This window comes from Aquarana catesbeiana, linkage group LG01 (assembly GCF_042186555.1).
Source record: "Aquarana catesbeiana isolate 2022-GZ linkage group LG01, ASM4218655v1, whole genome shotgun sequence".
NCBI lineage: Eukaryota > Metazoa > Chordata > Amphibia > Anura > Ranidae > Aquarana > Aquarana catesbeiana.
The window spans coordinates 38292103-38317474 of NC_133324.1; the positions used below are offsets into that span (position 1 = coordinate 38292103).

Consider the following 25372-nt stretch of genomic DNA (forward strand, 5'->3'; position numbering starts at 1 on the left):
CATTGCATATGCTACAAATAACCACTTCCTGTCCAGCCTATAGCAAAATGACGGGCGGGTGGTGGTTCTGTTATCCTGACTGGACATCATGTGACGTCTTTCAGGATAACAGCAGGAACACGCAGCACGGCGTTCGGTGGGGCGGCGTGTCAGTCTGGCACACTGTAGCACCGATCTTGGTAACGAGCCTCTGACGGACCACCTGCCCCACCCTATTAGTGTTATGGAAATTTGGTTGTACGCAGAGCACACAGCCAAATCTCCTGTTTCTAATCATAATAACAATTTCGTCTAATGATATAAATGCATCTCACCTTTTGATCATATGTCTCTCCTTCTGATGTAGCCCCTCATCTGGTGTGTGTGCCCCATGCTCACAAATAGCCACAACCTCACGCTTCCAGTTCCAAGATCACACTGCCTCCTCAGCCGTGTGCTCACTCTTTATTAGCATAACAGGAAGTCCCAAAAACTCGAGGGTTCGACTTCCAACAGCCAAACACACCTCTTACAAAGCTTGTGACCTCACAGGATATGACCTCACAGGATGTGAATGGCCATATAAGGATTTAACAACACAGGAAAATGCAACAACCAATGAACAATGACTACAGGAGTCTTATGGGTGTGTCTGAGCAGAGACAGGGTGCATGCATGTTTTTAGAAGCCACATGGCTTTCAAACATTAACTCTGTCTCCAACCAGAACAACCCAAAAGACTCCCGCATTTCCGTTGATAGAAATCCCTATTATAAATTGTTCCAGAGAACAATGTATACCTGGATTATTCTATTGTCTTTGTGGACGAGAGATTATTGGCAGGCGTACACTCATTGGGCCACAAATGTGTTGATCAGGCACACAGGGGCAAAACGAGAGCACACTCGTTAAATCGATAATGTTTTTGCAGAGCGAACACACCTCCACCAGACGATCGTTCTGTGCATTGCACAGGGGCCCTTAGCTGGCGGACACGTCCCTACTCCGCAAACATTTCTCTACATCCCCAAAGAGCTTTTCACTACCAAACAGATCTCAACCAGCGTCAGTCTACCCCAGTCAGCTCTTTAGAGCGGGCTGCAAGAGGACAGACACTGGGAGACTCTTATGACAATACATTAATATAAAATTTTCCACAACAGTCCCTCCTCTTGTCATATGATCCCATGTGTCCCTCGAGGAATCCTGATCTTCTTAGTCCATAAAAAGTAAAACACGGCTTGACATGTAGACTCTGTTGGAGATGACGTGGTGAGCTGTAGTAGTTGCCGGTCGGTCTGGGATCCTCTGTGTCTTGTATGTGGGTTGGGATTCAGGGCATCTCATCAGGGAAGATGTGGTCATCTGCTCAGGCTCTGGTCACGCGTCCAATCAGGCAACAGGAGCACCTCATCATGGCATATAGAAGGAATAGAAACAAAAACAACATGAGTATATATACTCCTACTTCTTTCACTATGATCCGCTGCAAGATAAAAATTAAATCCCCAACGATTCCCAAACCCTTAAAAAGTATTCAAACCTTCACTAGCTATAGATCTGGCTTTGCCTTGTAAGGACCTAAACCTTATCCATATGGGCCTGAACTTTGTCACTACTATCCCAGATCCAAATATAACAATCTTTACTTATGAATTCCCAGAAACCCCCTTGGACTCTGGGAATTTCCTTGTAGCTTCAACAGTTACATGAAAACATCTCATTCTCTATGGATGAGAAATTGTTCAAGCGTTTCATAAGCTCAAGCCCCCACCATGTACAAGCAATTCCCTTCCAGCTGTCCCTGCCATTTTTACCTTCTCTCACGCCATCAGATCCTTGTGATCGACCGCGACATAGATGCTGATGCTGGGACGAGTTTCACCAGCACACATGAACCTCTTGCCTTACGGTAAATTACCTTATAAGCTGTAGATCCACATTAATACCAAACTACAGTTGAAGCACACTTGTGGGCTACCTAGTTATCCCGATACCAAAGCTGGCAAGAACCAGAGCTATTGTTAAAATTATAACTAATTTTACCCTCTAGAAATGTTTTGTTGTTAAGTTCTATTGACAGGTTTCTGTTTGGATTTTACTAGTCTGTCAAAACTCCTCACACCAATATGAACGTCACATATAGCATGTACCGTCATCGCTGGGACACTAAATACCCAACCATGTGTTTGTTTCTCTTTCTTAGCTAGTTGGGATGCTTTTCATTGTTACCCTTGCTAAAATTTATTAAACAAAAAATATAAATTAACGAAGATACTTCTCTACTCTTTGTGGTTGATCCGCTTCTTGCAGTGGCTGGCGTGGTCTCATCCCTCAAGCTTCTTTTCAATGCCCCAGTCACCTGGTTGGAAAGAATGTAAACTGGTTATTGTGTCAGGGTCCAGGATGGACTTGTGAACCCTGTGGTGGACCTTTTGAAGTTCATGTTACAGTGATTTCACCCACCCCATCAGCTGAGAATGTAGGTGACAGCTAATGAGGAAAGTACAATTCTGTTTTTGGTTGACCTCCAAACAAACCTCATATGACAATAACCCAGACATCGGGACTGTGGTCACTGCATAACCTGTGCGTGGCTTACCATCTGGGGTGTAATACCTGGAACCAGTGACAAAAAGGTTCTTAGCACCTGGGATAGGAGCCTCTTTCACCAGACTTCTGCTTGCTGATTCAAATTCTATCAAATAAAGACAGTCTTGGCACAAACTTGGTTAGAATTACAAAGGTTAGTATTATTGGTTTGAAAATGTGTCATTCTTACCACTCTCACCCCCCTTTTCTTCCCTCCTCATTACAAACTGAAGGAAGACATGCAGGGTTTAGAATGGTGCAGAATAAAACAGTGAAATAGCCTATGATACTTTTACCTTCTTATACACCTGTACACACACTTCCAGAAACTCTTTGGACCTGAAAGATACTTATAAACAAAAGTTATTACTCTATCCTTCAAAGAATGCTAAACAATATAACATTCATGTACATTGGTAAATTGTCACTGACATTCCACAAAACCGATAATAACTAAACCCTCTGTAAATCTTACTTTCACTTTTTTTTTTTTTTTCTAAAATACAACAGCCGCGACACGCAAGAGGGCTGTCACGGTAGGTTCAAACATCTTGTTACCACATACAAACAATGAAACAAAGACAAACATTTAGATACAAATGTGGGGGAGATATTTCATAGTTCCCAAAAACGAAAAAAATGAAAAAATTAAAATGACCAGATGGAATGCTGCCTTCACTCTTTTAGCGATAGAAAAAGAATACAATTTGAAAAGCACAAGAGCATTTCGAAATCTTTGCATGGACCAGCCACACAAAGTTCAAAAACAGGCCTGTGTATTTTTAATCACACAAACGTGTACTACGCATCCATTAACTCACTCAACATTACAGATTTCTGAGGCCGCAGTCGCGCTACATCAACTCCAGAGGGATACCTAAAATAGTATCCTTGGACCACCTATGTCAATCTTTCTGGGGTTTAATGACCTTTTTCCTCAGAACTAGACTCCATGCTCTTGTGCATCCATTTGACTGTGGCAAGCCTCGCATTCCTTCCCTTGCACGGACTGCCATTGCCCATGGCGATTCGAATCGGCTTATCGTCTTATCCCTGCGTCCAGGGAAAACCCTTGCACCCATTTCAAGGACCACCGCCCGGTGTCTTCTTACATGGTGGATTGACGGACTACAAATTAGACACTCAACTAGAAACACTAAAATGAGGCATCAATTCTATGGCTTGTTGTCACAACACTTTTGGCACAGAACTACAGAGTACCACTCTTTTAACAACCAACTATTAACTATGCCAAATGATTCGCCAACAACCACAGATCAACCCCCCAATTATGTCTCAACCCCTCACAGTGTATGCATACACAAGCGCATTGCACTGTATGACCGTACACTGCGTCGCCAGACGAATATACACAGAGCACTTTTGCCTGCTTCTTTTACAAAACACTGTGGCTTCTCTCTGTACCTAGATATTACAACAATAACATGGATGCCTCCTGTTTGCTCTCTACCCAAAACTGTATTACAGTATAAACCTTAATTTTCGTCCTTCCAAACACAAATTTCATTTGCTTGTGTGATACTCCAAGCCCCCCCCCCCCCCCAACTTCCTGTTGATACATAAAAGGCTGCATGCCCAGCTCTAAAACCCCTCAAACTGGTTTATTTACATATCAATGTACAGGAAAAGGGAGGGGAGGGATACTGCAGGTTAGCAAACCTTAGCTAAAGTGATACAAGCCTCAAAACAATGAATTGACCTCTGAGAAACTCCCAAACATTAAAAAAATAAAATAACACACACCACTGTGTACATAAACTCAGTTAAAGCTAGTCTTGTTATCCATTGAAATGCAGTGCAAAGTAGAAATTTCACTCAAAACCAATATTCAATGCAGGAGCACTAGTGTGTGACACCAGAACAAACTTTTTAGGGTGTCCCACACAGGTGCTACAGTGGATACTAGGGGTCTCGCCATGTGTTAAAATTGTACAAAAAAGGTTAGCATTCCAGCTTTAGAAAGGGAAAAAAAATGTCTTCAGCTTGAAACTCTGCCCAAAAAGACAATTGTATGATACTTCCAAGCAATGTTTCATATTCCTATTTCTGGACTCAAATATATGTGTGCTAAGTATACCTTTTTTTAAATTCACATAGGGGAGAAACAACTCTGGACATCTGAGGACACCAGGGCCCCACAACCTCCTAAAGAAGGGGAAATACCACCGAAACAAGCAGAGGATGTGGAGGAAGGAGAGGTTTTGTAAGTTGGCAAAATTGTGACTACAACAGGTGAGTGTCTGAGACCACAGCTTCAGGTAATAGATGTATGCCTGCATATTTGTAATACATGTTTTTTTTTTTTTTAAATTTAAGGTGATGTGGATGTTGTGGAAGAAGAAACTCATTTCACAAGTGAAAGTGCACAGATCATCATCGGGGAGATCATGGTCTGCAATTTTGATTTACAGAAGATCAAGGAAGACATCAATGATGTTGAAAAAAGACTCAAAAACATCATTGATGTTTTAGGCAGAATCTAAAAAACAACTAAAGTCTTCTTTTTTGATAATTTTTACCAATTTTTTAAGTATCTTGAAAGCCAAATTTTGAAGGTGCACACAGTGTGTCAACATGTGCTATCTGCCATGACGGGATATCAATGTACGTGTTTGGTGGGTGCAACCCCTTCCTCGCAACTAAAGTAACTTAGAGGAAGGGGTTGCACCCCCGAAACACATCCATTGATCCCCCATGATGGGAGCTAGCACATGTTGACATTAGGCATGGGATCAGCAGGGAAATCCCCATTTTGACTCTCAATTTGTGTGCATCTTCAAAATTTGTCTTTCACAGGGGTGACATCACCCCATCTAATGAATGCAAGATCAACACAGTTTGGACATACTAATGTCTGTTCTTGCCTTCATTTTTTCAAAGTTGAACTTTGTAAGTTCCTGAGTTGGGTATTGTTTTATGGTTTTAAACATGCCTATTTAACACAAAAAGGCTATTTGTACTGTCTATACCAAAAATGTTATTACTAAAATATGTTGGTTTGTTCAAAAACCCTTTTCTAACGCACATGTGAATGTGCACAGAGTAAAAATTTTAAGACTCAACAATGTGTGGCTTCTTCTTTCAATGCTCAATAGCAGTTTTTGGAGTAAATTGTTGTTTACAGTGACAATGGAGGTTATTTCCTAAAGGCAGATTCACTTTGTACTGCAAGTGCACTTTCAAGTGCACTTTTATAGTGCACTTGGAGTTTAAAGTGGATTTTCCTTTAGTAAATAACCCCCACAGTGCTTTATAATTTGCCACAATCATGCCATTTTCGGGACTTCCCAAAATTCATTAATGGTGCTGAAAATTATGAATTTTTTTATCATTAATGCATTACATACATTAACAACAAAAACAAGGTGTGTGTGTGTAGCAGACCCACAACATCATATTTTACAGAAGAAGAGATTGTCACCCCATGTATCAAATAAATTACATTTGCACTATTGAAGAAAATGGCCATAAAAAAAGGCCATTGGAGAACCAAGGATACAGCTAAAAGAAACACAAACAGTAAATCAAATGAAATATGAGTTCAGTTTATACCAAAAATATTTGAGAAAAGTTTCACACATTGTCTGGCATATCAATGGCCCCTCTACCCGCAAAGTACTCAAGATACTTCTGTCTAACTTCGTGGGCGCTTTGGGGGGGGGGCAAGCCAGGACAGCCAGGTTCAAGTGTGGTCAAGGTAGTTGGATTTGGAACACCGGCCTCAGTCCCAACTGAGGCCACATAGTTTATAGCATTTTTCCATAGGAAATTGTGGAGAATGCAACAGGTAAGGACAATATGATTCAGTTTATATTCCACCATATGGTGGTCAGAAATAGGTGGAACTGGGTGGCCATTATTCCAAAAGCATTTTCAACCACTCTTCTGGCTCTGGCCAGCTGGTAATTAAAAACCCTCTGGTGCAGGGTGAGGGTCCTCATCGGGAATGGCTGCAGAAGATGGGCCTCCAGTGCAAAAGCTTCATCTGCAACAAAGACAAACGGGAGTCCCGCCACATTGTCTTCCGGAGGTGGCAAGCCCAAGCTGCCATTCTGGTGCTGTCTGTAAAACTCAGTCTGGGCGATGACTCCACCATTCGACATCCAGCCATTTTTCCCCGCGTCCACATACAGAAACTCGTAAGTCACGTCACCACCGCCAACAACACTATACTATTAAACTCCTTGTAAGTATAATAGTGTGACCCCGAGTTGGGGGGTGGTACGATGTGGACGTGCTTCCTGTCTATTGCCCCTCCGCAGTTGGGAAAATGCCACTGTTGGGCAAACTGGGATGCCACAGTTTGCCATTCCTGTGGCATTGAAGGAAACTGTGGAGTCAAACAAGAAAAAACAAATTAGTAATTTTGCACATAAACATTGCAAGCAGATTAAACAGAAATGTTCTTGGCCAACATCAGTATAACATTTATTTGCAGGAGTATTTAAAGACAAATATATAAAGTACACTTATCAGATTCTTCACCCTCTCTGACGGCCCATTGTAAAAATTATAGGGGGGGGGGAAGTTTTGGATAGGTAACCCTCTCCACTTCCATGAGAGCTGAATGCATAAATAATGTGTTTAACTTTGGCCAGCCCCTCCTTACTTACACTGTTGGCAGTCCACTGGACAGGTAAGAAGTGTCATAATAAAAAAATATGAATACACACTGTCCAAAATTGAAGCACATATTTACATTCTGCTATTACCTATCAAGATAATAAGAGAACAAAACTTTAAACAGTACCATTTGAAAGTATTCAGGCAGGCCCTTTCACTACATGCTTTGGTGAATTCATCCATAAATATGACCACAAAAGAGGTAAGTATAATGTGTATGGGTTTGGCAAAGTCAGCAGATAGAGTATTGGTATCGGTTGACTTAGTAGTTGGGGGGAGGGAGGGTTCCAAATGAGTTTGGGACCACTAAAAAAAATCCTCAGGCACTCTGCATGAATTTAAGGACACATTTTAGGGGGTGTTTACATAAAGCACTACTATGGAGCTGACAAAATACATTGTTAAGTGACTAGGCGAGTTGTGTATGGGCCCAGGATAGCATGCTGGGGAGGTTAGTGAAGGCAAATATGCATGAAGGACAAAAAAGGAAGTTTAAAAAATTCCAGCATGCCTGGGGACATTCACAGCATATTACAATCATGGTAATTAGGGAATGATGAAAGAAATACAATACATTAGCAAATATTAAATACATAGAATGTGATGTTAACCACTTCGCGCCGACGCTATAGCCGAAAGACGGCTGCAGCGCGGACACAAATTGCCGGGAGGCCGTCCCTGGACGTCCTTCTGTTTACTTCCACGATGCGCGCTCCCACGGGCGCGCTTCGGGGAAGTTCTGTGCTGGCCGTGTCCCTTGGACTCAGCCAGTCACAGATCGCTGTAAAGGGCCAATCATAGCGGCCGTTTTCAACGCAATCGGCGGTGCCAATGAGAGATGATCTCATATGTAAGAGCAGCGGGCGTGCGTCCCTAGTGGCCACAGGGGGAAGCAACGTTACATAACGTTGTTTCGCCCAGCCATGCCATTCTGCCGCAGTAAAACTGCGGCGACTGATCGGCAAGTGGTTAAACAAGCATTATCTCATTATCTCATTGTTTTGAGTAAAATATATATCTTATCTTTGTATTTTATTGAAAATGATTAAAACAATTGAATTTAATACAAGGCATATACTGTAATATAAACAGAAAGATTTTATTATAAAAAAGTGTTGATAAATGGGGACGGAGAAGCAAGATATAAACAAATTGAACTTCAGCTTTAACTTGTTTGAGGTTTTTTTTTTCTCCTCCAGTTGCATAAATATGTGAAACAAATAAAAAATCCATATAAGACGGCAGACAGAATGACCTTCTTCGATCAAAATGGTGAGTTTCCTTTCTACTACAAAATAGTAAATGGGGTGAAGTCCTTCCACCACTTTAGCAAAATGAATACTGATGTTGGTTCATACACACCATGGGCTAAAGAAGAAGACCAACTTCACATTGACCCCAACAATATAACATGGGATGAAGACAATAATACGGTGAGGAGGAGCACATGTGGCTCTCACTTTTCATGACATTGGCCACCCATTGTACAATTTTCACAACAGATATGTAAAAATTATAGTCAAGCAATGACATTTCTTAGTATCACCCATGAACTTTATTGCTTCAAATATTATAATAACCTTATCTGCCCTTCACATATAGGTATAAATAACAGAAATTAAACAAGAAAGTAAAATATTTGTAGGGATAGTTTCCTACTCGTACTCATGGACTATGGGGTTCTCTACTGGAATTGACTTCTATCCCTCAGGTTAAAATGATTTCAAGTGTATGTAACCCATACTCTTTTATTCATATAAATAGTTACATAGTTACATAGTAGGTGAGGTTGAAAAAAGACACAAGTCCATCAAGTCCATCCTATGTGTGATTATGTGTCAGTATTACATTGTATATCCCTGTATGTTGAGGTCATTCAGCTGCTTATCTAATAGTTTCTTGAAGCTATCGATGCTCCCCGCTGAGACCACCACCTGTGGAAGGGAATTCCACATCCTTGCCGCTCTTATGCCCCGTACACACGGTCGGATTTTCCGATGGACATTGTCCGATCGGAGCGTGTTGTCAGAAATTCCGACCGTGTGTGGGCGCCATCGGACATTTTCCATCGGATTTTCCGACACACAAAGTTGGACAGCAGGAGATAAAATTTTCCGACGACAAAATCCGTTGTCGGAAATTCCGATCGTGTGTACACAAATCCGACGGACAAAGTGCCACGCATGCTCAGAATAAATAAAGAGATGAAAGCTATTGGCCACTGCCCCGTTTATAGTCCTGACGTACATGTTTTACGTCACCGCGTTTAAACCGATCGGATTTTCCGACAACTTTGTGTGACCGTGTGTATGCAACACAAGTTTGAGCCAACATCCGTCGGAGAAAATCCTAGGATTTTGTTGTCGGAATGTCCGAACAAAGTCCGACCGTGTGTACGGGGCATTACAGTAAAGAACCCTCTACGTAGTTTAAGGTTAAACCTCTTTTCTTCTAATTTTAATGAGTGGCCACGAGTCTTGTTAAACTCTCTTCTGCGAAAAAGTTTTATCCCTATTGTGGGGTCACCAGTACGGTATTTGTATATTGAAATCATATCCCCTCTCAAGCGTCTCTTCTCCAGAGAGAATAAGTTCAGTGCTCGCAACCTTTCCTCATAACTAAGATCCTCCAGACCCTTTATTAGCGTTGTTGCCCTTCTTTGTACTCGCTCCATTTCCAGTACATCCTTCCTGAGGACTGGTGCCCAGAACTGGACAGCATACACCAGGTGCGGCCGGACCAGAGTCTTGTAGAGTGGGAGAATTATTGTTTTATCTCTGGAGTTGATCCCCTTTTTAATGCATGCCAATATTCTGTTTGCTTTTTTAGCAGCAGCTTGGCATTGCATGCCATTGCTGAGCCTCTCATCTACTAGGACCCCCAGGTCCTTTTCCATCCTAGATTCCCCCAGAGGTTCTCCCCCCAGTATATAGATTGCATTCATATTTTTGCTACCCAAATGCATTATTTTACATTTTTCTACATTGAACCTCATTTGCCATGTAGTTGCCCACCCCATTAATTTGTTCAGATCTTTTTGCAAGGTTTCCACATTCTGCAGAGAAGTTATTGCTCTACTTAGCTTAGTATCATCTGCAAATACAGAGATTGAACTTTTTATCCCATCAACCAGGTCGTTTATGAACAAATTAAATAGGATTGGTCCCAGCACAGAACCCTAGGGGAACCCCACTACCCACCCCTGACCATTCCAAGTACTTCCCATTTATCACCACCCTCTGAACTCGCCCTTGTAGCCAGTTTTCAATCCATGTACTCACCCTATGGTCCATGCCAACGGACCTTATTTTGTACAGTAAACGTTTATGGGGAATGTGTAAAATGCTTTTGCAAAATCCAGATACACCACGTCTACGGGCCTTCCTTTATCTAGATGGCAACTCACCTCCTCATAGAAGGTTAGTAGATTGGTTTGGCAAGAACGATTCTTCATGAATCCATGCTGATTACTGCTAATGATACCGTTCTCATTACTAAAATCTTGTATATGGTCCCTTATCATCCCCTCCAAGAGTTTACATACTATTGATGTTAGGCTAACTGGTCTGTAATTCCCAGGGATGTATTTTGGGCCCTTTTTAAATATTAGTGCTACATTGGCTTTTTTCCAATCAGCTGGTACCATTCCAGTCAGTAGACTGTCTGTAAAAATTAGGAACAATGGTCTGGCAATCACTTGACTGAGTTCCCTAAGTACCCTCGGATGCAAGCCATCTGGTCCCGGTGATTTATTAATGTTAAGTTTCTCAAGTCTAATTTGAATTCTGTCCTCTGTTAACCATGGAGGTGCTTCCTGTGTTGTGTCATGAGGATAAACACTGCAGTTTTGGTTATTGAAGCCCCCCGATTCACTCGTGAAGACTGAGGAGAAGAATCAATTCAATACCTTCGCCATCTCCCCATCCTTTGTAACCAGATGTCCTTCCTCATTCTTTATGGGGCCAATATGGTCTGTCCTCCCTTTTTTACTGTTTACATACTTAAAGAATTCCTTGGGATTTTTTTTTGCTCTCCTCCACTATGTGTTTTTCATGTTCTATCTTAGCCGTCCTAATTGCACCCTTACATTTCCTGTTGCATTCTTTATAAAGTCTGAATGCTGAGGATGATCCCTCAACCTCGTATTTTTTGAAGGCCTTCTCCTTTGCTTTTATATGCATTTTTACATTGGAGTTAAGCCATCCAGGACTTTTGTTCTCTCTTTTAAATTTATTACCCAATGGGATGCATTGGCTAATGCCCTTATTTAATATGCTCTTAAAGCAAACCCATCTCTCCTCCGTATTCTTTGTTCCTAATATTTTATCCCAATTTATGCCTTTTAGCAAGGTTTGTAGTTTAGTTAAGTTGGCTCTTTTGAAATTCAGTGTCTTTGTATTCCCTTTATGTTTTCTATTTGTGTGATTTATACTGAAACTAAATGACCTGTGATCGCTGTTACCTAAATTGCCCCGTATTTCTACATCCGTGATCAGGTCTGTATTTTTGGTAATCAGTAGATCCAGTAATGTTTTATTTCTAGTTGGTGCGTTTACCATCTGACCCATAAAATTGTCCTCCAAGACATTAAGGAACTGGCGAGCCTTAGATGAATGCGTGGTTCCCTCTGCCCAGTCTATGTCTGGATAATTAAAATCCCCCATTATGATAACACTTCCCATTCTTGCTGCTAATCCAAATTGTGATAGGAGATCCGTCTCCACTTCCTCCCTCAGGTTAGGGGGCCTATAGCATACTCCCAGTATTATTTTCCCCTTAGCTTCATCCCTTTGGAGCTCTACCCATAAGGATTCCACCTCCTCCCTAGCTCCCTCAGTGATGTCATCTCTCACATTCATTTGTACATTATTCTTGATGTATAGGCATACCCCTCCCCCTTTTTTACCCTCTCTATCCTTGCGGTAAAGGGTATACCCTTGAATGTTTGCCAGCCAATCATGAGAGCTGTTGAACCAGGTCTCTGAAATTCCCACAAAATCCAAATCCTCCTCGTACAACAGTATCTCTAGTTCACCCATCTTATCCGCCAGGCTCCTGGCATTGGTGAACATGCCACATAGTTTAGACCGGTCGCATATTGTCCTCATATTGGGTGTTTCGAGATTGCAACTAGGACTTGCTACTATACTTACCTTGTGTTTTTGTGCTTTGGTCAACCTACCACTAATGCCCCCAATACTACCCTCTGGAATATTTTCCGCGCTGGCTATCTCTACCTCTGGACCCTTCCCCCATCGCCTAGTTTAAAAAACTCTCTAACTTTTTGCCCATCTTCATTCCCAGCAGATCTGCACCCTCCTCATTTAGGTGCAGTCCGTCCCTTCTATAGTACTGGTCATCGACATGAGAAGTCGACCTAGTCTCCTCTTGTTTGGTCTGTTAAATATACCATTGAAATTATTGTGTTTTAATTAGGCCTTTTTTTCTCAGAGAATAGATGCAGGAACTCCCCCTTTTGGGAGTTACCCATTGTCTTTGCCCCTACCTACCTCTGAGCACCAGTTCTTGGTTCCATCCCCTACCCACCTCCCAACACTGCCCCTTTTAGAGAATACAGAACCAAGTAACATTTGTGGTACTAAGTAATTTGTATGGAATTTGTCATTGATAACAATAAAAGCAGTAAAATAGACCCCCCACAGCCAACAACAATAGACCCACCAGCAACAATAGATCCCCCTGCAACAATGGACCACCTACAACAAAATACCACCCAGCAACAATAGACCCTCTAGCAGCCAGTTGTAATAGACTGCTCCCTCAACAGTAGATCCCTCCCAGCAACAACTGACCCCCCCAACAACATAAGATCCACCCCGCAACAATAGATCCCCCACCAGCAACAATAGATTTCCCCAGAAGCAACCAGCCCTTCTGCAGAAATAGATCCCCTCCAGCAACAATAGATCCACCAGCAACCAGCATCAATAGACACTGTAGCACAACCCAGCACTCTTGCCATTACATACATTCAGTGCTGGAGGTGCTGGAGGTGCCGGAACTGCGTTCCCCCGCGTTCCTGCTGAAAAAAAGCCCTGGTTATAATTGTTCAAAATGAGAAATGAAAAACACAAAAAAACACAGGGCAAGGCTGACACAATTCAGTTACACAAATATTTTTTAATACACTTCAAAGTGCATATAACCCTAAAATCCTTTGCTTCACTATGTTAGGCATCATGTCTCACTGCATTCAGTTTTCTTAAGCAATTCTTTTTTTGGGAATCCTTTGCAGTTTCTGACCCGGAGATCACACCAGTAGCAGCACTTCCTATAGCAGGATGACAACACTAATCAACTTCCTCAATATTATCATCAGCATTGTAAGTCTGCCATGAGTATTCCTCCAGTGTGAGGCGGTGGCTTAGTGTGGTCAGCCTGAAATAAGAAGCGTTGTTCCTGGCAGTTTCTTCAGATTATATACGATATGTTGCCAGCCCTACTAGAAAATAGATTTGGGGTTTGCATGCACTTTAAAGTGCAATGGAAACCATGGATAAGGAGATAAGTAATGTTTTGCAATGCACTAATATTCAATCTCCAATGTTATTTCACACAAGGAGACTTTTTTTTCACTTCCTTTAGAAGCTGGAGTCTCGGTGTGTGGACTCTTGTTTGCCCGGTTACAGAAAAAAGCCAGGAGCTTCAATCCACGCTTGCTGCTATGACTGTGTCCCATGTTCAGAAGGGCAGATATCCAATATGACTGGTATACCTTATTTATATACAGTTTTATTTATTAATGGTTTTTAACTTTACACTGAAATTCACAGATGTGCAAAATCAGAGTATAACATACTCTAGTGGTGCAGGGAAAAACATGTGGGATGGTGTAATACTACTTGTAGCATATATGTTTTTGGACTATTGAGGGAAACCCTCATGTACTCAGAGTTCAAACTAACTAACAGACAGTTTACTGGACTCTTTTAATGTTAACATCCTAGCACTGAGATTTAGGATTTTCAGTAAAGTCCATACACTACATGTAAGATATCGTTTAACCACTTGCTGCCCATGTGGCTCTCGTTCTGGGTGGACGTCATATGATGGCTTCCCAGAACGATCGCTCTTGCGTGCCCCTGGTGGTGCACAGTCATCAGTGCCCTGATTACAATTAAGTGCCCACCACTGCCAGCAATCATTTCCCACCAGTGCCCACAAGTGGCAGCAATCAGTGGCCATTAGTGATGCCAGTCAGTGCTGGCTATCACTGCTGCCCATCAATGCCCATCACTGCTGCCCATCAATGCCCATCACTGCTGCCCATCAATGCCACCCATCAATGCCCATCAGTGCCGCCTATCCAAGTCACCTATCTGTGCCCACCAGTGCCACCTTTTTGCCACCCAATGTCCATTAGTGCTGTCTGTCCACGTCACCTATCTGTGCCCACCAGTGCCACCTTTTTGCCACCCAATGTTCATTAGTGCTGCCTGTCCAAGTCACCTATCTGTGCCCACCAGTGCTACCTTTTTGCCACCCATCAATGTCCATCAGTGCCACCTATCCATGCCACCTATCTGTGCCCACCAGTGCCAAAAGGTGGCACTGGTGGGCACAGATAGGCTGCATGGATAGGCGGAACTGATGGGCATGATGGGTGGCCGCCTATCAGTGCCCATCAGTGCCACCCATCAGTGCCGCCTATCAGTGCTCATCAGTGCCGCATATCAGTGCCACCTATTAGTGCCCATAAGTGCAGCATATTTGTGCCTCCTCATCAGTGCCCCCTAATCAGAGCCTATCAGTGCCCCCTAATCAGTGCCCATCAGTGTCTCCTCATCTGCGCCCATCTGTGACGCAGAAAAATGACTTATTTACTAAATTTACTAACAGTAAATAAGAAAAACTTTTTTTTTTCAAAATGTTGCACTAAAAAACCCAGACGTGATTTAATACCACCAAACGAAAGCTCTATTTGTGTGAAGAAAGCGCTAAAAATTTCACATGGTTAAAGTGTAGCATGACTGTGCAATTGTCATTCAAAGTGTGACAGCGCTGAAAGCTGAAAAATGGCCTGGGCAGGAAGGGGGGTGTATATGCCCTGTATTGAGGTGGTTATAGTTGAAATGTAGCATCCCTCCCCTCCCAACAAGGTTCGCCTCAGGATTTTTTTTTTAAATACTCTATACTTGATTTTCTTGCTGCAGTCCTCAGGCAGATCTGGCATTTTCACATCTTCTTATTCATCCAAAGTTTTGCGTGATTCCTCCACAGGGACCTAAATGTTCTTATAACACAGCTTTGGACAGTGATTGGATGTGGGGCCAAAGAGAGAATTCAGAGTCTGAGATTACACCTAGTACCGTGGCATACGGGGATGGTTTGATGGTTGTGCCATTGATCTTGACAGAGAAGTCAGGGGAAGGGGCACTTGGGGAGGAAATATTATTATATTATATGATATTATATTAAATTATATTTACTATAATAATAACAAGATAATTTACTTATTTACAGATGTAGTGATCAACCCAAAGATATCTACCTAAATTAAAGAAAGGAGAGAAATATGCAGTTAACATTTATGGGACCTATGCAGAGTCTCCACTTGTTGGTGGACAACAGGGTAGCACCAGGAAAATATATTCAGACTAGTGTTTCTCAACATTTTTCCAGAAGCAGCACTCTTTAAAAGTATGCAAAATCCAGAGGCACCCAGTCTACAATATAAAAAATGTAAATGTTGCATATCAATAGAAAACCTGAACCTTTGATGATGCACTTAACTACCTTGATTAATTAACTTCCCATCAAAAGCCTCTCTTCACATCAAAAATCCCTCAACATGTCGGAGTCCACCCTATACATCTGATTCCTCCCTGCATGTCAAATAGACATGTACGGTTCGTTTTGTTCCAAACAAATAGTCGGACAGATTTTTGCGTTATTCAGAGATATCCGAACACCCAAATTACAGTATAAATAAAAATTTAACGAATGCTCCGAATAGCGAAACTAAATTCATTCTAAAATTCATGTAGAATTTTGTAGAACTCCAGTCAAATTCTAACTGTAAGCATATTTCTGAAATCAAAGACTGTGTGTGCAATTATAGTACCATTTCCAAATGATGCTGTTTTTGCTAAGCCAAAGGTGATTTAAAGAGTCATTGTAATCATTTGATGAAGATTTTCCTTTTGTTTGTTCACTTTGCCACATTCAAATCGGAAAAAAATGAAAGTTTTCGATTTGACCTATTCAAAATGTATTGAATTTAACTTTTGAATTGAAAAAAAAATCAGTAAATTCAAAGAAAATTTGAAAGACATAAAACAATATCCAACTACGAATTCCGAATACGAATCCCGAATATGAATTGAACGAATCAACCAAATTTAACAAAATTAAATACCTAGATTAACCAAATCTTTTCGTCATGCACATGTCTAGTGTTAACGTCCCCATTATATGTCAGAGTCCTCTCATCATATCAGGTTCTCCCCCATCACCAAGTCTTCTTATCACAGAGCCCCTTCAAATCACAGAGCTCATCACACAGTCCCCCCATCATACAGTCCCCCATAACACAATACTCCCAATCACACAGCCACCTATTCACATTAAACCCCTCCAGCAGTGTTGTAGAAGGTGGGAAATGGATCAGGTCTGGAAGAACAAGACTCCCATCCTCTCCTGAATGATGGGGTGGTTTTGCATTCCACCTGCTCTGGATTAGCAGTATGAGTTGCCGTTTTTGCAGGCAGGCTGGCTGTCAACCGTATAGCAATTAATGACACGATTCCTACTTCCCCAGATCATTATTGGTTATTATGGTGCTATGAGCAAAATTGGTTTACCCACAAGTTCCCAGAGCTGAAAAACACCTGTAAATGTATGCACAAAATACATCATCGCTATGCGATCACATGATCACAATGTCAAAAAAGTTGTCATGAATGAATTCATTGATAACAGCTGTAATGCCTATGCTGTGATTGGCCCACAGTTATCACATGGTACCTGGGCCAATCACAGCCCCTTGTACCATGAGATTAGCTGTGGCAAATTAACAAATAGCAAGTAAATCAGCTGTCATGAACGGTTCACCCATTCATGATAGATGAAAATGTTGCTGTTATAATGATCTTCATTGTAACAACAAAGTGTAAAAAAAAACAAATAATAATAAACCCTGATCACCCCCCTAAAATAGTACTGTATTACTATGGTGATACTGAACTACTCTAAAAAAGTATGTAGAAAAAAAAGTAAAAACTGTTAATAGAAAATGTTAAAAAAATGTATTTCTTTATTTTTTTTAACATATTATCACTAGTCAATGTCCCTGATCACCACCACATCAGTCATATGATGATGCTGTACTGAGCTGGTGACAATATTTAAAAAAAAGTAAAAAAAATAGTGAAAAAAAAAAAAATTTTATTCAATTTCTTAAATTTTTAAATATTGAAACAAAAAATGCCAACTTCAAAAAACTTGCCATGCCTTTTACTAAATGCCTCAGACTGTCTACTTTCCAAAAAGGGGTCATTTGTAGGGAATTTGTATTGTCCTGGCATTGTATGGCCAATAGGCCATCAGTACATCAGAATTAATCATTTTTCAAATATATACTGGCTATTAAAATAACTAAATTTACTAGACAAATCCTAAAAAAAAATCTAGTCGTTAGAAAAACTTCTACAACTTCTATATATAAATAACATTTAACCCATCCTCATCCACCAATTACCATATTAAAATCTTTAAGAAAATGGTCATCAATGATTTGAATTCCATGCATTTTAAAACGCCCAAATACATAAACTAGTTTGATAGTAGTATCAAAAGTTTATTAAGGAAAAAGGACTTGGTGATCAGACCAACTGGCAAGGGTGGGGAAGTAGTGATTTGGGATAAACAGGACCACATAAAAGAATCCTATAATATTCTAAAAAATTTTTTTGGGGATCCCAATGCAGTTTTATTTTTACATTTGGTGTGGGGTTCCCCATAAAATCCATACCAGACCCAAAGAGCCTGGTATGAATTGGGGGGGACCCCCACTTCATTTTTAACATTTTTTTTTTGATTGCCAGCAATTTAAATGTAATTTTTTCCTTAGAAATATAAATTTTGATGAAGAAGCTTCTATACATGATACAGATGCGTCATTTTACAGGCAGACTAAGGGGACCCCCAGGTACTTTATTTAAATACATTTTTAATTAGACTTAGACACCTTCCTGCCCAGCCAATTTTCAGCTGTCGCAATTTGAATGACAATTGCGCGGTCATGCTACGCTGTACCCAAGCAAATTTTTTATCATTTTGTTCCCAAAAATAGAGCTTTATTTTGGTGTTATTTGATCACCTCTGCGATTTTTATTTTTTGAACAACAAATAAAAAAAGACCGAACATTTTGAAAAAAAAACAAGTTTTTCTTTGTTCCTGTTAAAATATTTTGTAAATAAGTATGTTTTCCTCTTCAATGATGGGCACTGATATGGGTGCGATGATGGGCACTGATAAGGCGGCACTGATGGGCACCGATGAGGTGGCACTGATGGGCAATGATGATGGGCACTGATAGGTGGCACTAATGGGCACTCATAGGTGGCACTAATGGTTACTTGTGGGTGGCACTGATGGGTACTTGTGAGTGGTACTGATAGGTGGCACGGATGGGCACTGATAGGTGGGCATGGATGGGCATGGATGGCCACTGATGGGTGGCACTGATGACACTGATGGGTAGCATTGCTGGGCACCGATCGGCTCTCCTCTACTCGCATCTGTCAGGCGCGATTGAGGAAAAGCCGCTCAATGGCTCTTCCTGTTTACATCGTGATCAGCCGTGATTGGACACGGATGATCACCTGGCAGACTGACACACCGCACCACTGATCTCCACAATGCATGCCCCCATGGGCAAGCGGTGCCTGTTATCCTGCAGGACATCATATGGGAAGTGGTTAAAATCACTACTCCTTAAAAAACAATATTTAAAAAAAAATGTTCATTTATAGTATCAAAAATTAAAAAATTGCTTAAAAAATGAAAAGAGTGGCGTAAGGTCCCCCTATGCATACCAGGCTCTTTGGGTCTGGTATGGATTTCAAGGGGAACCCCATGCCAAAATTTAAAATAAATGGCGTGGGGTCCCCCCCAAATCCATACCAAATCCTTATCCGAGTATATAGCCTGGCAAAATAGAAGAAATGGCTGCACTCTGCAATCAATCAAAATTCTTTATTGGAACATCCCAAGTGCTAACAAGAACAGAGAGCTGGTAGATGCATTTCACACACTTCAGGTGCGCTTAATCATTACCTTGGGTAATGATTAAGCACACCTAAAGTGTGTGAAATGCATCTACCAGCTCTATGTTCCTGGGTAATGATTAAACACACCTGAAGTGTGTGAAATGCATCTACCATCTGTTCTTAGCACTTGGGATGTTCCAATAAAGAATTTTGATTGATTGCGGAGTGCAGCCATTTCTTCTATTTTTGATTGCATGCGGAGGCGAGCCAGGGTCTCACCTGGAGTGGCGAGTTCTCTTGTTTGGATATAGCCTGGCAGGCCAGGAATAGGGGAAGAGCAAGCATCCCCCCGACCCATACCAGGCCACATACCCTTTAACATAGTGGGGTGCTTTTGGGTAGGGGGGCTCTACCCCAAAGCACCTTTTCCCCATATTGATGGGGACAAGGACCTCTTCCTGATAACCCTGGGTGGTGGTTGTGGGGGTCTATGGGCAGGGGGCTTATCAGAATCTGGAAGCCCCATTTCACATGGGTGCCCCTAGATCCCAGACACACCCTATGTGAATGAATATGGGGTACATTGTACCCTTACTCATTCACCAAAAAAAGTGTCAAAAATAAATAAAAACAGTACACAGGTTTTTGACAAGCCCTTTATTTAAAAAAAAAAAAGTAAAAATAAAAAAAACAATGTCCCTTAATGTAGAGTCATCATCAATCACAATGCCTGCCACAACGCCAGACCCAAAAAAAGAAAAAAAGCTCCACCCATGACTGCCGAATGCCTGCTTCGCTGTTCGACAATGTCCATTAGTGCTGTCTGTCCACGTCACCTATCTGTGCCCACCAGTGCCACCTTTTTGCCACCCAATGTTCATTAGTGCTGCCTGTCCAAGTCACCTATCTGTGCCCACCAGTGCTACCTTTTTGCCACCCATCAATGTCCATCAGTGCCACCTATCCATGCCACCTATCTGTGCCCACCAGTGCCAAAAGGTGGCACTGGTGGGCACAGATAGGCTGCATGGATAGGTGGAACTGATGGGCATGATGGGTGGCCGCCTATCAGTGCCCATCAGTGCCACCCATCAGTGCCGCCTATCAGTGCTCATCAGTGCCGCATATCAGTGCCACCTATTAGTGCCCATAAGTGCAGCATATTTGTGCCTCCTCATCAGTGCCCCCTAATCAGAGCCCATCAGTGTCTCCTCATCTGCGCCCATCTGTGACGCAGAAAAATGACTTATTTACTAAATTTACTAACAGTAAATAAGAAAAACTTTTTTTTTCAAAATGTTGCACTAAAAAACCCAGACGTGATTTAATACCACCAAACGAAAGCTCTATTTGTGTGAAGAAAGCGCTAAAAATTTCACATGGTTAAAGTGTAGCATGACTGTGCAATTGTCATTCAAAGTGTGACAGCGCTGAAAGCTGAAAAATGGCCTGGGCAGGAAGGGGGGTGTATATGCCCTGTATTGAGGTGGTTATAGTTGAAATGTAGCATCCCTCCCCTCCCAACAAGGTTCGCCTCAGGATTTTTTTTTTAAATACTCTATACTTGATTTTCTTGCTGCAGTCCTCAGGCAGATCTGGCATTTTCACATCTTCTTATTCATCCAAAGTTTTGCGTGATTCCTCCACAGGGACCTAAATGTTCTTATAACACAGCTTTGGACAGTGATTGGATGTGGGGCCAAAGGGAGAATTCAGAGTCTGAGATTACACCTAGTACCGTGGCATACGGGGATGGTTTGATGGTTGTGCCATTGATCTTGACAGAGAAGTCAGGGGAAGGGGCACTTGGGGAGGAAATATTATTATATTATATGATATTATATTAAATTATATTTACTATAATAATAACAAGATAATTTACTTATTTACAGATGTAGTGACCAACCCAAAGATATCTACCTAAATTAAAGAAAGGAGAGAAATATGCAGTTAACATTTATGGGACCTATGCAGAGTCTCCATTTGTTGGTGGACAACAGGGTAGCACCAGGAAAATATATTCAGACTAGTGTTTCTCAACATTTTTCCAGAAGCAGCACTCTTTAAAAGTATGCAAAATCCAGAGGCACCCAGTCTACAATATAAAAAATGTAAATGCTGCATATCAATAGAAAACCTGAACCTTTGATGATGCACTTAACTACCTTGATTAATTAACTTCCCATCAAAAGCCTCTCTTCACATCAAAAATCCCTCAACATGTCGGAGTCCACCCTATACATCTGATTCCTCCCTGCATGTCAAATAGACATGTACGGTTCGTTTTGTTCCAAACAAATAGTCGGACAGATTTTTGCGTTATTCAGAGATATCCGAACACCCAAATTACAGTATAAATGAAATTTAACGAATGCTCCGAATAGCGAAATTAAATTCATTCTAAAATTCATGTGGAATTTTACATTGAACTCCAGTCAAATTCTAACTGTAAGCATATTTCTGAAATCAAAGACTGTGTGTGTAATTATAGCACCATTTCCAAATGATGCTGTTTTTGTTAAGCCAAAGGTGATTTAAAGAGCCATTGTAATCATTTGATGAAGATTTTCCTTTTGTTTGTTCACTTTGCCACATTCAAATCGGAAAAAAATGAAAGTTTTCGATTTGACCTATTCAAAATGTATGGAATTTAACGTTTTGAATTGAAAAAAAAATCAGTAAATTCAAAGAAAATTTGAAAGACATAAAACAATATCCAACTACGAATTCCGAATACGAATCCCGAATATGAATTGAACGAATCAACCAAATTTAACAAAATTAAATACCTAGATTAACCAAATCTTTTCATCATGCACATGTCTAGTGTTAACGTCCCCATTATATGTCAGAGTCCTCTCATCATATCAGGTTCTCCCCCATCACCAAGTCTTCTTATCACAGAGCCCCTTCAAATCACAGAGCTCATCACACAGTCCCCCCATCATACAGTCCCCCATAACACAATACTCCCAATCACACAGCCACCTATTCACATTAAACCCCTCCAGCTGTGTTGTAGAAGGTGGGAAATGGATCAGGTCTGGAAGAACCAGACTCCCATCCTCTCTTGAATGATGGGGTGGTTTTGCATGCCACCTGCTCTGGATTAGCAGTATGAGTTGCCGTTTTTGCAGGCAGGCTGGCTGTAAACTGTATAGCAACTAATGACACGATTCCTACTTCCCCAGATCATTATTGGTTATTATGGTGCTATGAGCAAAATTGGTTTACCCACAAGTTCCCAGAGCTGAAAAACACCTGTAAATGTATGCACAAAATACATCATCGCTATGTGATCACATGATCACAATGTCAAAAAAGTTGTCATGAATGAATTCATTGATAACAGCTGTAATGCCTATGCTGTGATTGGCCCACAGTTATCACATGGTACCTGGGCCAATCACAGCCCCTTGTACCATGAGATTAGCTGTGGCAAATCACAAATAGCAAGTAAATCAGCTGTCATGAACGGTTCACCCATTCATGATAGATGAAAATGTTGCTGTTATAATGATCTTCATTGTAACAACAAAGTGTAAAAAAAAACAAATAATAATAAACCCTGATCACCCCCCTAAAATAGTATTGTATTACTATGGTGATACTGAACTACTCTAAAAAAGTATGTAGAAAAAAAAGTAAAAACTGTTAATAGAAAATGTTAAAAAAATGTATTTCTTTATTTTTTTTTAACATATTATCACTAGTCAATGTCCCTGATCACCCCCACATCAGTCATATGATGATGCTGTACTAAGCTGGTGACAATGTTTTAAAAAAAGTAAAAAAAATAGTGAAAAAAAAACAAATTTTATTCAATTTCTTAAATTTTTAAATATTGAAACAAAAAATGCCAACTTCAAAAAACTTGCCATGCCTTTTACTAAATGCCTCAGACTGTCTACTTTCCAAAAAGGGGTCATTTGTAGGGAATTTGTATTGTCCTGGCATTGTATGGCCTCAAGAAATGAGATATTAAGTACATCAGAATTAATCATTTTTCAAATATATACTGGCTATTAAAATAACTAAATTTAATAGACAAATCCTAAAAAAAAATCTAGTCGTTAGAAAAACTTCTACAACTTCTATATATAAATAACATTTAACCCATCCTCATCCACCAATTACCATATTAAAATCTTTAAGAAAATGGTCATCAATGATTTGAATTCCATGCATTTTAAAACGCCCAAATACATAAACTAGATTGATAGTAGTATCAAAAGTTTATTAAGGAAAAAGGACTTGGTGATCAGACCAGCTGGCAAGGGTGGGGAAGTAGTGATTTGGGATAAACAGGACCACATAAAAGAATCCTATAATATTCTAAAGAATTTTTTGGGGGATGCCCATGCAGTTTTATTTTTATATTTGGTGTGGGGTTCCCCATAAAATTCATACCAGACCCAAAGAGCCTGGTATGAATTGGGGGGGACCCCCACTTCATTTTTAACATTTTTTTTTGATTGCCAGCAATTTAAATGTAATTTTTTCCATAGAAACATACTTTTGATGCAGAAGCTTCTATACATGATACAGATGCGTCATTTTACAGGCAGACTAAGGGGACCCCCAGGTACTATATTTAAATACATTTTTAATTAGACTTAGACACCTTCCTGCCCAGCCAATTTTCAGCTGTCGCAATTTGAATGACAATTGCGCGGTCATGCTACACTGTACCCAAGCAAATTTTTTATCATTTTGTTCCCAAAAATAGAGCTTTCTTTTGGTGTTATTTGATCACCTCTGCGATTTTTATTTTTTGAACAACAAATAAAAAAAGACCGAAAATTTTGAAAAAAAAAACAAGTTTTTCTTTGTTCCTGTTAAAATATTTTGTAAATAAGTACGTTTTCCTCTTCAATGATGGGCACTGATATGGCTGCAATGATGGGCACTGATAAGGTGGCACTGATGGGCACCGATGAGGTGGCACTGATGGGCACTGATGATGGGCACTGATAGGCGGCACTGATGGGCACTCATAGGTGGCACTGATGGGCACTCATAGGTGGCACTAATGGTTACTTGTGGGTGGCACTGATGGGTACTTGTGGGTGGCACTGATAGGTGGCACGGATGGGCACTGATAGGTGGGCATGGATGGGCATGGATGGCCACTGATGGGTGGCACTGATGACACTGATGGGTGGCATTGCTGGGCACCGATCGGCTCTCCTCTACTCACATCTGTCAGGCGCGATTGAGGAAAAGCCGCTCAATGGCTCTTCCTGTTTACATCGTGATCAGCCATGATTGGACACGGATGATCACCTGGCAGACTGACACACCGCACCACTGATCTCCACAATGCATGCCCCCACGGGCAAGCGGTGGCTGTTATCCTGCAGGACATCATATGGGAAGTGGTTAAAAAATCACTACTCCTTAAAAAACAATATTTAAAAAAAAATGTTCATTTATAGTATCAAAAATTAAAAAATTGCTTAAAAAATGAAAAGAGTGGCGTAAGGTCCCCCTATGCATACCAGGCTCTTTGGGTCTGGTATGGATTTTAAGGGGAACCCCATGCCAAAATTTAAAATAAATGGCGTGGGGTCCCCCCAAATTCATACCAAATCCTTATCCGAGTATATAGCCTGGCAAAATAGAAGAAATGGCTGCACTCTGCAATCAATCAAAATTCTTTATTGGAACATCCCAAGTGCTAACAAGAACAGAGAGCTGGTAGATGCATTTCACACACTTCAGGTGCACTTAATCATTACCTTGGGTAATGATTAAGCACACCTGAAGTGTGTAAAATGCATCTACCAGCTCTATGTTCCTGGGTAATGATTAAACACACCTGAAGTGTGTGAAATGCATCTACCATCTGTTCTTAGCACTTGGGATGTTCCAATAAAGAATTTTGATTGATTGCGGAGTGCAGCCATTTCTTCTATTTTTG

The 25372-nt window shown here is 40.9% G+C and overlaps 1 protein-coding gene across 1 annotated transcript in view; it reads left to right on the top strand.

Annotated features, from left to right (window-relative positions):
* LOC141118317 (vomeronasal type-2 receptor 26-like) overlaps positions 1-25372 on the top strand; it is a 153674-nt gene that overhangs the window by 123675 nt on the left and 4627 nt on the right. Inside the window, exons 5-6 of the mRNA XM_073612014.1 lie at positions 8415-8648; positions 13822-13945. Of these exons, the coding sequence (XP_073468115.1) occupies positions 8415-8648; positions 13822-13945 (358 nt within the window). The remainder of the gene's footprint in view (positions 1-8414; positions 8649-13821; positions 13946-25372) is intronic.